This window comes from Sarcophilus harrisii, chromosome 1 (genome assembly GCF_902635505.1).
Source record: "Sarcophilus harrisii chromosome 1, mSarHar1.11, whole genome shotgun sequence".
Lineage (NCBI taxonomy): Eukaryota > Metazoa > Chordata > Mammalia > Dasyuromorphia > Dasyuridae > Sarcophilus > Sarcophilus harrisii.
In genome coordinates this window covers 156,298,279-156,311,548 of record NC_045426.1, presented here as the reverse complement: position 1 = coordinate 156,311,548, position 13,270 = coordinate 156,298,279, and the positions used below count along the sequence as shown (strand labels likewise).

Here is a 13,270-nt window from a genome sequence, read left to right as displayed (position 1 = left end):
CATTCTATTTTTCTTCTATTTATCCTTCTTTTTCTCCTTTTCTCCTGTTCTTCCTCAGAAATCTATTTTGCTTCTGATCACTGCCTCCCTTAATTTCTCTTCCTTTTTTTTTCTTTGTCATCTTTCTCTTATTCCCTTCTCATCCTATTTCCCTGTTGCATATGTTGTATTTCTATACACAATTGGGTGTGTATATATACTTTTCCCATTTTGAACCAACTCTGTTGACCATGAGGTTCAGATATTACTCGCCACCCCCTCCTCACTCTCCAGGCATTTTTTCCTTCACTATAAAAACTCTTTCTTGCATGACTCTTTTATGTGAGATAATTACCTCATTGTACTTCTCTCTTCTCCCAATGCATCCCTCTTTTTCAACTCTTGATTTAAAAAAAAAAAGATCATTCCAACATAATTGACTCACAGCCATGTCCTCTGTGTTAGCCTTCTTTTAACTATCCTAATAATGCTAAGATTCTTAGGAATTAATGTGTATTATCTTCCTTTATGGAAATGTAAATCGCTTAGTTTTATTGTCACTTATAATTTTTCTTTCATGTTTATTTATTAAATTTTTTGAGTCTTGTGTTTGAATGTCAAATGTTTATTTAGCTCTGGTATTATCATCAGGAATGCTTGAAAATGTCTTCTATTTCATTACATATCCCACCCACAAAGGGTTATGTATAATTTTTTTTTCTAGGTAGGTTATTCTTGGTTATTATCATAATTCCCTTATAGAATAACATATTCCAAGCCCTTTGCTTCTTTAATCTGGAAGCTGCTAAATCTTGCATGACTCTGACTAGTTCCATGGTATTTGAATGAGTTTTGAACATTTTTCCAATGAAATATTTCACATTTTCTTCTATTTAAAATTTTTTTTTGTTTTATTATTTCTTAATATCTCATGAAATCACTTGCCCAGTTCTAATTTTTAGGAAGTATTTTCTTCAATGTACATTTATACCTTGTTTTTCATTTGGCCAATTCTGCTTTTTAACGTTTTCTTTAGTTAATTTTTGTGCTTCTTTTCAAGCTGTTAATTGCTTGTTTCATAATTTTCTTGCATCATCATAATTTCTATTCGCAATTTTTCCTCCCTCTCTCTCTCTCCCTCCCCACTCCTTCTTTCTCTCTCTCTCCCTCCCCCCACCTTTTCCTTTCTCTCTCTCGTTGCTGAGGCAGTTGGGATTAAGTGACTTCCCCAGGGTCACACAGCTAGGAAGTGTTAAGTGTCTGAGGCAGTTATGAATTCAGGTCCTCCTGACTAAAGGAACTGGTGCTCTATCCATACACTATCATCATTTTCTTTACTCTTTCAGTAATTCATATTGGACCTGTGTCTAATTCACTTTTTTTTTTCTTTTGAGCTTTTGTTTGTGGCTGTTTTCATATTTTTGTTGTCTTCTGAGTTTGTGTCTTGTTCTTTCCTGTCACAGAGTATTTTTTTTTTTTGCTGAGGCAATTGGGGTCAAGTGACTTGCCCAGGGTCACATAGCTAGGAAGTGTCACACGTCTGAGGACAGATTTGAACTCAGGTCCTCCTGACTTCAGGGCTGGTGGTCTATCCACTGTGCCACCTAGCTGCCCCACAGTGAGTATCTTTTCATGGTCAAGCTCTTTTTTTTTGTTTGATCATTTCCAATTTATTTTTTGACTTTGAACTTTATGCTCCTCTCCTTAGGGGTATGGAATTAACGTTCTAAGCTCCAACCTTTTTCATGCTTCTGATTTCAGAGCTAGTTCTGGGGATTGCAAGTTTTCAGTCTTTCTAAGATAGTGTGATATGGGGAGAGCTGTGGTCATTGCTTTTCTGGTCTGTACTCTGGTTTTTACTCAGGAACCCTTGTTCCTTTGCAGCCACAAGTTCTAGTGCTTCTCATTGCCTTGTATTGTAAAGGCCTATCACAAATGCTCCTTTTCAGCCTGGAACTGTGACTCAGAGCTGGGTAGACAATAAAATTGCCACTCAGCACCAGATGCACCCAGTATCAGCAAAAAGTCTCCTATAATCTTTTTCTAATCAATTATCTACCTTCCTTACTATCTTTGGTCTGAGTGGTACCAAAGATGATCTTGCCATTGTTGCAGCCATCTCCAAAGTCCAAGCTGGTGTTGATACCACAGGGTTATGAGCCAAATTCCTCACCACCGCCTGTAGCTATCTCATATACCATTTTTGTCAGCTTCTTATGTCTCACCATGAACTTTTGTTGGTTCTGCCACTCCAAAATTTAATTTGAGACTTTATTTTAAAGTTGTTTAGAGAGGAATATTGGGAAAGTTCAGTTGAGTTGTTTCACCATTCAAAAGACCTAAATTTTAATCCCAGTTTTGCTGTTTGTTGACTGTGCAGATTTTGAATAATCACTTTATGTTTTTGTACTTCAAGCTTACCTAACTGTAAAATGGATTCTAAAGTACTATATATCTCACAAGATTATAAGGAAATCACTTTGTAAATTTAAAGTGTTACATAAATTTGAAATTGAAAGAGAAAAAAGTTTCAAAATTAATTAATTCAGTTAGTAAACATTTATTAAGCACTATTATGTACCAGGAATTGTGCTAAGCTCTGGAAAGATAAAGAAAAGCAAAAAACAATCTCTGCTGACAAGGAGCTTAATGGCAGAGACAACACACATACAAATTACTATGTGCAAAGAAGTCATAAATTACAGGATAAATTTAAGATAGGTTCTAAGGGAAAGATTTCTTGGGATTTTAGCTGAAACTTGAAGAGAGCTGGGGATGCCAAGAGGAGGAGGGGTGAAGAGAGCATTCTAGGCACAGATAAGAACTTCAAGTAAGAATATATGGAACTGATATGGTCTTTAATATCTTGATATCAACATGGAAAATCTCTAATAGAGTGTGCTAGGGAATCTATGTCCTATTGGATATTTTTATTAATGATATAGATGAAATACAATAATGTGCTTATCAAATTTATTGGTGTTATCTGTGAATTTAGAAGGCATAAGAGGAGGAAAAGAGAAAACAACATTTATATATCACTGACTGTGTGCTAGGCATTGTACCAAATGCTTTATAAATATTATCTGATTTGATCCCCACACAGTCCTGGGAGGAAGGTACTATTATTATCCCCATTTTATAGCAGAGGAAACTGAGGCAGACATAGCTTAAGTGACTTGTTCAGGGCTACACAACTAGTAATTGCCCAAGACAATTTCATATTCATATCTTCCTAACTCCAGGTCCAGTGCTCCACTGTGTCACCTAGATGCCTCTGCTAAAATATTTGGATGACAGGTTTAAGATCCAAAAAAAAAAATTGATGGTCTCATGCAAGGGACCAGATTTAATATGAACTTTAATCGAGACAAAAAGTCTTATATTTAGGTTCTGAAACATAAGTTTTACAAGTATAGAATAAGGAAGCTTATCTAGATTGCAGTTCATCTGAAAAAGATCTGATTATGTTAATGGATTGCAAGTGCATTATGACAGATGAACGAGGCAGTCAAAAGAGCTGTCTACATTAAGAAAGGCAGTGTCAAGGCTAAAAGAGATGACAGTTGCCTTGAACTCTGCCCTATCAAACACTATCTGGAGTTTTATGTTCAATAACAGGTGCCTTTTTTTTTTAAAGCTTTTTATTTCCAAAACATATGCATAGATAATTTTTCAACACTTTTTTTTCAACATTTTCCAAAGCATATAGCTTTGTGTCTCAGATTTTCCCCTCTTTACCCCCACCTCCTCCCGGAAATAGCAAGCAATCCAATATATGTAATACATATTAAAATATATCTTAAATGCAATATGTGTAAACATATTTATATAATTTTCTGGCTACACAATGGCTTGATAAACTGGAGATTATCTAAATGAGGGGTCTTCAGGATAATGAAGTTCATGCCATATGAGTATCAGCTAAAGAAACCCAAGTTCTATATACTGGAGAAAAAGAAAATTTAGAAAGGAGGATATATGTTAGCCCTCTACATATTGAAGAACTACTTATGAAAAAAAAAAAAAGATTTATTCCAGTTGGCAGAATGCAGTGATATGGATAATAGAAAAAAGTTACAAATAGATAGGTTTAATATCTATGGGAAAAAACCAAAGCCAATCTTTCAAACAGAAGTATATGAAAGTGAAATGCGGTGCCTCAGAAGGTGGTGAGTTCTCTTTCAATCTTAGTCTTCCTTACATAAGACTCTCCAGCTCCTGACTCCAGGTATTTTTATTGATTGTCCCCCCCATTACTAAAACTGTGTTTCTCTTCATTGCTACTTCTTGGTTTCTCTGACCTTCAAGTTTCAGCTAAAATCCTGTGTTCTATAAAAACTTGTCCTTATCTACCTTAATGTTAGTGCCTTCCTTCTGTTGGTTATCTCCAATTTATCCCATCTTTATCCTGCTTATACAAAGTTGTTTTCCCTGTTAGAATTTTTGAGAGAAGAAACTGTGTTTTGGGTTTTGTTTTGTTTTAAACTTTTCTTTACTTGCCTAACAGTACAGTGCCTAGTATATAGAAGGCATTTAATAAATGCTTATGGGTTTGAATTAAAGACTGGATGACTTCATATCTAGTATGATGTATTATTAGGTATGAGTTGGACTAAAAAGCTTCTAAAGTCCCTTTCAAATCTGAGACTTATGAATGTTGTATAAGTGCTTCCATAGATTCCCCCAAGATGTTGAAATCCTTCTTTTGCTTTAAGCTTCATCTTGGGTCACACTCCTCTAAGAAGCTTCACCAGTCCCTTCAACTCTTCCTTCAAATGCTATTATTTTCTCATTGATATTCAGACTTTACTCTTATTAGAAATAAACTCCCAAAGGCAGGACCTGGACTTGATTCTTATCTTTGCACTCTCATATTTGAAAACATTTTCCCCTAGTACTTTTCTGTAATTTGTTCAGTTTTACTCCTACTTCTGTATCCTGATAGAGATTTTTAAAAAGGGACCTATATATACAAAAAATATATATACATATCAGCTTTTTGTGGTGGCAAAGAATTGGAAGTTGAGGGAATTGAAGAATAGCTGAACAAGTTGTGGTATATGCTTGTAGTGGGATACTATTGTGTTATTAAAAAATGACAAGCAATTTGCTTTCAGAAAAACCTGGAAAAACAGATACAAAGTAAAATGAACAGGAGAACATTATACATAGTAATAGTAATATAGTACAGTAATCAACTGTGAATGACTTAGCTTTTTTCAGCAATGCAACGATCTAAAATGCTTCTGAAGGCCTTATGATGAAAAATGCTATTCACTTCCAGAGAAAGAACTTTTGGAAACTAAATTTAATTTGAAGTATATTTTTCTTTAAAACTTTTATATTTTTCTTGAGTTTTATTTTTTTTTGTTTGTGTTTTCTTTTACAACATGACTAATATAGAAATATGTTTTGTATGCCTGCACAGGTATAACCTATAACAAATTGTTTGTCTTTTCAATGAGGGGGGGATGGGAAGGAAGGAAAAGAGATTTACAACTCAAAACACTACAAAAAATACAAAAAATTGTTTTTACATGTATTTTTTAAAAATAATTTTTTAAAAAAAGAAACAATGAGGCATTGGAGTTTCAGGAAAACATGGCAAGAACTGATACAAAGTGAAGTGAGAAAAATTGAGTGATTATTATGCACAATAACATAATGTTATTGTGATCATATGTAATCAACTATGAAACACTTGGCTACTCTAAGCAATGCAATGATCCAAGACAATTCCAAATGACTCATGATGAAAAAATGATATCCATCTCCTGTGAGAGAACTAATGAACTCTGAGTACCGACTGAAGTATCATTTTCTCACTTTTTTTGTCAACATAGCTAATATGTAAAAATGATTTCACATGTATAATTAGTATCGTATAGTTTACCTTCTCAGTGGATGAAGGAGGTAAAAGGGAGGGAGAGAGTTTGTAAAGAAAAAAAGTGTTAAAAATAAATAATGAATTAAAAAAAAAAAAAGAAAAACAGTTTGATCAATGTAAAGAACAACTTGTTTGGAAACTCCTTCCACTAAAGCAACTTTTCTGTAAGTTTTGGATTTAGGGAGTTTTCTGAATTACTCAAAAGTTAAGTGGCCACACCTCTAGTATGTGTCAAAAGTAAGACTTGAACTCAGATCTTCTGGTTCCAAGATTAACTCTCTCAATACTGTGCCATGCTGTTTATGCTTCATTTGGATCCATAAATCAGTATTAAATAAGTAGGTCTTGAATTTAATTATTTTCATAGTTCTTTGTTTTCCTTAAAGAAGTACTAACCTTAGTTGTTATATATTCTTCAATAGTAGTAGTAAAAAAAAAAAAAAAAACATAATAAAAGCTAACACTTATATTGCTCTTTAAGGTTCCTAAGGTGGATATATATATATATATATATATATATATATATATATGTGTGTGTGTGTGTGTGTGTGTGTGTGTGGGTATATATACATTGTATGTGTTTATATACACATATTATATGTATATAAATTGTACATGTGTGTATATATATATTGTATGTGTTTGTGGATGTATGTATTGCATATATGTGCGTATATATCCATATTTTATGTGTATGAATATATATGCATATTGTATATATAAGTGTGTATATATATATTTACAGACTCACAATACAATCTGATTTAATACTTATACAAAGTAGTTACTGCAGGTATCACTATTTCCATTTTTAACTGATCAACAAATATTTATTGATCACTAACTATGTGCCAGGACTATGTTTAGTTCTGGGTTTACAAAGAAAAAGCAAAATTAGCCCCTGTCTTTAAGGAACTTTTATTCTAATAGAGGAGACAACATGTACATAAATACATGCAAGATATATACAAATTAGATACAGGATAACCTTAAAGGGGATAACACTAGCAGATGGAAGAACCAAGAATTCCTGGAGGAGTGGCAATTAATATGAGTCTTGAAGGAAGCCACAGATTCCATAATATAAAAGGAAGGAGGGAGAGAATTCCAGGCATGATGGATAGAAAAAGGTATAGAGGTAGGGGTAGAGAGCCTTGTGTGAGACCCAGCAAGTTCACTAGAACGGTTGGATGGAGAGAAGAAATATATAAGAAAAATGAAAAGATAGGTGGGAGGGGGGATCGAGAGAGAGATGAGGCAGGGAGAATAGTTGGGAGGGTATCATACAAGTCTAGTAAGAGATGATGAAGGTTATGTGTGTACAGATAAGGGAAGGGGATGGATGAGTACAGGAGGTGTTGTGCTGATAGAAATAAAATTTGACAGTTGATTCAATATATGGGGTGAGTGAGGAGTTGAGGATGATCCCTAAGTTCTGAATCTGGGTGACTAAAAAGATAATGGTGCTCTTGACAGTTATTGGGAAGTTTTGAACTGGGATGGAGTTAGAGGAAAAGTTCTGTTTTGGACATGTTGAGTTTGAGATAGTTAAAATGGCTAATCTATTTAGAAATGTTTGATCGGCTCTTTATGATGAGGGACTGGAGCTTAAAAAGAAGTCTGGAGTTGAATATGTAGATATCTGAGTCGTCTGTATGGAAATAAAAATTGAACCTTTGGGAGCTGATAAGATGGCCAAATGAGATAGTATAGACAATAGAAGAGGGCATAGGTTAGAGCCCGGAGGTTCACCTATATTTGGTAGGCATGATACAGATGATGATCTAGCAAAAGAGATGGAAGAAGAGTGGTAAGACAGGTCAGAAGAGAACTGGGATTGATCATAAAAACCTGGAGAGCAGAAAGCATGTAAAAAGAGAAAGAAGGTGGTCAAAAGCATCCTGTGCTACAGAGAGGTTATCTGAAAATCAGAGGGGTGACTTGCTCATATCACAATTCTAATAAGTTATCACTGACAGGATTTAAACACAAGTCTTAGCTGATTCAAAATACAGCTTCATTCTCCTCTATCCCATTCTGCTTTCAGTAAAGGAAAGACAATGTACATGTCCAATGTTGTGCATGACTTCTTGTGTGTAATGGGCATAGTATTTCCTGCCTTCTCAAGAGTGGTGGAAGAGGGGACAGAATTCAGAACTGAAAAATAAAAATTAAAAGAAGAAAAAAAGACAGTAAGATTTCTGCTGTATTATTAGCTAGCAAAAACCTGATAGCTGGTTTAGCTGGTGATGCAGAAGATAGAGTGCTGAGACTGGAGTTTGGAAGACCTGATTTCAAATTTAGCCTACAATATTTACTAATCTGTGTGATCCTTGGCAAGTCACTTGATCCCCACTTGTCTCAGTTTCCTCAGCTGTAAAATGAGGACAATAAGATCTACTTTGCCAAGTTGTGAAGATCCAATAAGATGATTTTTTTTTTTTTACAAGATCATATTTGTAAAAATACTTAGCATGGTGCCTGACTGTAGGAGGTTCTTTGGTCCCTTCCTTTGCCCTAGGCTGAGTAAGAATAAATAATATGTTAGTCACAGACTATTTAATGAGGAAATTTAAAATTTCAAATATGAAGCTTCATGCTTGGTACATATATTCTCATTTGATCCTTATAACAACAACCCTATGAAATAAAGAAAGCAAATGTTATCCCATTTGACACCTGAAGAAACTGGATCTCATAGAATCTTATTGATATTTTGGTTCAGTTTATTTAATATCTATTCTGAGCAGAATACAGGGCTAGGAACAAAAAAAGATAAAAATTATAGATAAGAAATGATCCTTATCTTCATGGAGCATACCAAATAGTAAGAAAATATGCTAGATATGCAAATGAATACAGAACTTATAGCCTACTGAGAATATGACATTTATATAAATAAGTATAATAAACACACACATATGTACAAATACACAAATACAAATATAATGCACATGCTAAAAGAGTTGCAAAAAAAAAATCTCTGTGAGATAAATCTGTAAAATTCTTGATTGAATAAGATATTGGATTAGGAAAGTTTTATGGAAGAGGCAGTATTTGAATTGGGTTTTAATAGACAGAATTGCATAGAATTGAGTTCAGTTGATTAGAAGGTGACAGAGGGAAGAGAAGCCAGGTTCAGAGAATGACCGGAAAAAGACAGAAAAGTATAAAGATAAGTAAGGTGCTTTGCAAACCACACACACACACACACACACACAGAGACATACATGCATATGTGTAGTCATTCTTTCCATTATAGGTGATTTGCTCAAGACTATACAACTGGTATGTGTATGAGGTATATAAGGAGTGGATAGGGTGTTCAGGAGGGCTAGCGCCTCTGGTGTGAGGACTTGCTGAACCTTTTTCAGGCCTACTTATCCACCTTTGGGGACTACTTGATTCACTCAACTCTTAATTGTGTCCCCAAGAAGCTATATATAGCATGTGCCGTGACCACACCCCAATAAATCATGTCTTGGCAGATGGGCTAAATTAGGTTGAGGGTAATTGGCAGGTCTCAAACTTGAATCAAATTTGAATCAAATGTTTCCCCAAGCATATAAAGACTCTTCCTGTCTCACAATGGAATAAGAAGGGGCAGCTAGGTAGTTCTGTAGATAAAGCACCAGCCCTGAAGTCAGGAGGCCCTGAGTTCAAATCTGCCCTCTGACACTTAATACTTCCTAGCTGTGTGACTGTGGGTAAGTGACTTAACCCCAATTGCCTCAGCAAAAAAACAAAAACAAAAACAATGGAATGGGAAGATGGAAAACAGTTTGTTCCATTGGCCATTATAGGCACTGTGAAGTGCTTAGAGCTTGGTCAGACATTGAAGAAGCCAAGGTCATGCACTGTATCCTGGACCATTGCCAGTAATCTTGCCTTTTGTCTTGCCATGAGACTTTGATGACTCAGCAAGAGAGAGTGAAGCTGAGGACTTTGTGCAACTCTGCTTCATTTAAATTCCATTGATGCACACAGTCAAAGCATCACTCACAATGCCATTGGTGCTCTTTGAAAATGACGGACAGACAACAACAGCTAGTGGAGTCCAGATCCTTTGACTTAAAGTCCTATTTTCTTTCCACTGTTTCATGTCCTTATAATTTGGAAATGATGCTTCATTCATAAATATACAGAAAATGGAATAAATAATAAAATACTTTATTTAAATAGGACAGATTTTAGGCAATCATAGTAGAATTTAAATCTGGAAGACATAGAAATGTCAGAGACACAGGAAGTCAGCTAACTTGGCCCCATTTTACAGAAAAGGCAACTGAGAAACAGAAAAGTGAAGTAACTTGCTTAAGATCACAAAGCTAATTAATGGCAGAGCCAGCTTTAACATGTAGGTTTATGGGTCTTATAGCATTCTTTTTCCTACCATACATGCTAGCTCTAGCTTTTGTAACAAAGTCCAAATTCATGAGAATTTTAAAAAAAAAATTATTTTTTTTCTCTATGACATATCAAAACAAAAAAACTTTTTTTTAACATTTTTAAAAGACATAATAGGATCATAGACTTAGAGGAATGGAAATCAGAAGCCACCTAGCCCAACTACCTCATTTTACTAGTGTGGCGTCTGAGGGTTAGGGAGGCTGTGTCTTGTCCAAAGTCACATGGCATTAAGATAGCAAGCTCTTTGACTTCAAACTAATTACTACTTCCTATTTTTATTGGCTTCTTACCAATTTCAGAATTTCTTTACCTTGTGGTTTTTTTTAATTTGAGATAAAAACTACTTTGTACTTTCTATTAAGAAAGGATAGTATTGCTTATTAATAAATTAAATTTGAAGTATTCACAGCAACAAATGTTTGTTGAATTGAATAGTTTACTCCAGTGGTAACCACTTATTGAGTAACATAAAGTGATATAATGGTTGAATATTGCTTAGTATTATCTTCCATATTACATTTTAAAATGATTAATATAAATGCACATCTCTTTCCTGAAACAGTTGGTTTATAAACAGAATTTTCTATATACAGCTGAAACATTTATTTTGCCTTATGCTCTTGGCTCAGAAATGCTAACTATCATAAACTGTGATCCCACTAGGAAAAAAAAAACTGGCTTCCTCATCATTGCTTTTTTCCCTTGACTGCTTTAATTTTTTTCTAGTTGCAATTCAGTGCTTAGAGACAGTTTTCAAGATCAGCCCAGAAGATACTCACCTTGCTGTATCACAACCGCTGACAGAAATGTTCACAAATTCCTTCTGTAAGGTAAGCTTGATATGATCTTCTTCTTTTGTGACTGATTCAAGTGTGACTAGAATTGATGCTGTGTGAATGGTGTAATTGTGGAGTCAGATGTTTGGGTAACAAAGTACTCCCAGAGAGCATTAGGGTCCTATGGGTACCATCTAGTGCTCTTCAGTTAGTTAATTGTTCAGTAGTTAACTGAATTTCATACATTGGGGGGAGGAATTTTCCCTCCCTTCTCTCCCTCCCTTTCTCTCTCTCCTGCTTCCCCTTCCTCCTCCTCCTCCTTCTTCTACTTTCCTCCTTCTTCCCTCCCCCTTCCTTCTTTCCTCCCTCCTTCCCTTTCTTTCTTTTTCTCTCTTTCTTTCTTTCTCTTCCTCCTGCCTTTCCATCCCTCTTCCTTCCTTTTTCTTTCTTCTCTTTCTCTTCCATCTCTCCATCTTGCCCTTTCCTCTCTGCCTCCCCCTCCTTTTGCCTCACTTCTCTCCCCTACATCCTTCCCTTTTACTTTTCCTCTCTCCCTTCCCTGTTGATTCCGTAATTGAGAGGGAAGCCTCTCCAAGTAGTAAGCGTCTAAGGAGTTCAAACACTTTAAAAAATTTATAAAGCAGCTGGCCTTTTCTGAAACATAGGGCACAACTACATGAAAAAATACCACTTGGTTAAAATTAGTTGTAGTTCAATGAAGTCATAGATATTTGAAGTATTACAGAAAGAAAAAATGGGTACATGACACAGCCATAGGGAATGATGTTCACACCATTTCTGGTGCAGGTTTCATCTCATCTTGCTATTGGCAAGAACTAACAATTGAAGTAAATGTGTATAACATAACATTGAAACCCAGGTTTTCTCACTCATAGTCCAAAGAATTTTTCCACATGAGTTCTATTCCAAAGGTTTTTTCACTTCTAGTCTTTTTTGGAAACATACTATAAAACAATGAAAATTTCCAACATTGGTCTTGTTTTGTACAAAAATCTGTTCCCTCTTTCAACTCTGTCATTCACCTCATTAGACTTGGTCTTCTGTATGCTGGGGACAGTTTACTTATATCTTTGATATTGGCTGCCTCCAGATTTGAAGCTCTCCAAAGTGAGAATTGAAAGGTATCCATTATGCTAGGTATGGGACAGGTATTCTTTACACATAAAAGAGATGTTAAGTAAGAATTATTCATAAATATGCATTTAACTGTTGTCAAAGTTAAAATAGAATTCAGTAACCTCAAATAGTGTTGCAATTTTTGTGGAAGTCTTATACTAAAAACTCATTGTTTTTATATTTTAACTAAATACGTAATGCATTTTGTGGGCATGGCTATGAGGCATTTTATACTTTACCTCACTTCTGTGCTACCCTAACAGTTTTTTGGCATTCTCTTGCCAATGGTAATCTTCTCTGATAGTCAAGAAATTTTTTTTTTTTTACATTATTTCCAATGGAGCTGTGGACTTCTCAGACCCACAAGTTTATCTCTGAGCCTGGGCAGATCTATCTTGGGATGTATGTTTCTACACATACTCCCTGTAGGAAGTAATATAAAGTAGGAAAAACAAAAAGCAGCCAGGATCTCATGTGCAAGTTTATTTACTTGAATCTATCTTCAATTTGGAACTGGCACAGCTAGGAATAAAAACTGGCCTATCCTCCATCTGGAAGTCTCAGGGTTAATGATGTTACCCAAGAAAGTCCAAAGAAGAAAGTGAGCTAGAAGTTGTTAACTGACACAGCACCTTACCCCTCTGATAGGTGCAGGAGGTAAGAGAGGATCAGTCATTCAGTAAGTATTTATTAAGGGTTTGCTAAGTGCCAAGAACTGAACAAAGCTGAGGGAGGGGGACAAAAAGGCAAAAACCCTAGTTTCTGCAAGGCCTTTCAGGAAAACATGATATTTGAGCTCAGTCTTAAAGGAAACTGGGGGAACCAGGAGATAGAGGTGTGGAGGGAAAACATGGGGGAAGGTAGGGCAAATGTGTAAAGTTGCAAGATAGAATAGAATGTGTGAGGCTAATTTAGCTGGATGGTGTAGTATATGGAATCTGTCATTCAGTAAACATTTATTAAATGCCTACTATGTTCTAGGCATTATGCCAAATATCATTTCATTAAGTATGTTTGCTACCAAAAAGTCTGCAAACATATGCCTAAAATTGAATAATTTAGAAAACAAAAGAAGAAA

General features: G+C 35.2%; 1 protein-coding gene across 4 annotated transcripts in view; it reads left to right on the top strand.

Moving 5' to 3' along the window:
• SGTB (small glutamine rich tetratricopeptide repeat containing beta) overlaps window positions 1-13,270 on the top strand; it is a 75,434-nt gene that overhangs the window by 10,247 nt on the left and 51,917 nt on the right. For all 4 annotated transcript variants that reach the window (XM_023495780.2, XM_031965648.1, XM_031965638.1 and 1 more), the window contains exon 3: window positions 11,006-11,109. In XM_023495780.2, coding sequence (XP_023351548.1) covers window positions 11,006-11,109 — 104 coding nt within the window. The remainder of the gene's footprint in view (window positions 1-11,005; window positions 11,110-13,270) is intronic.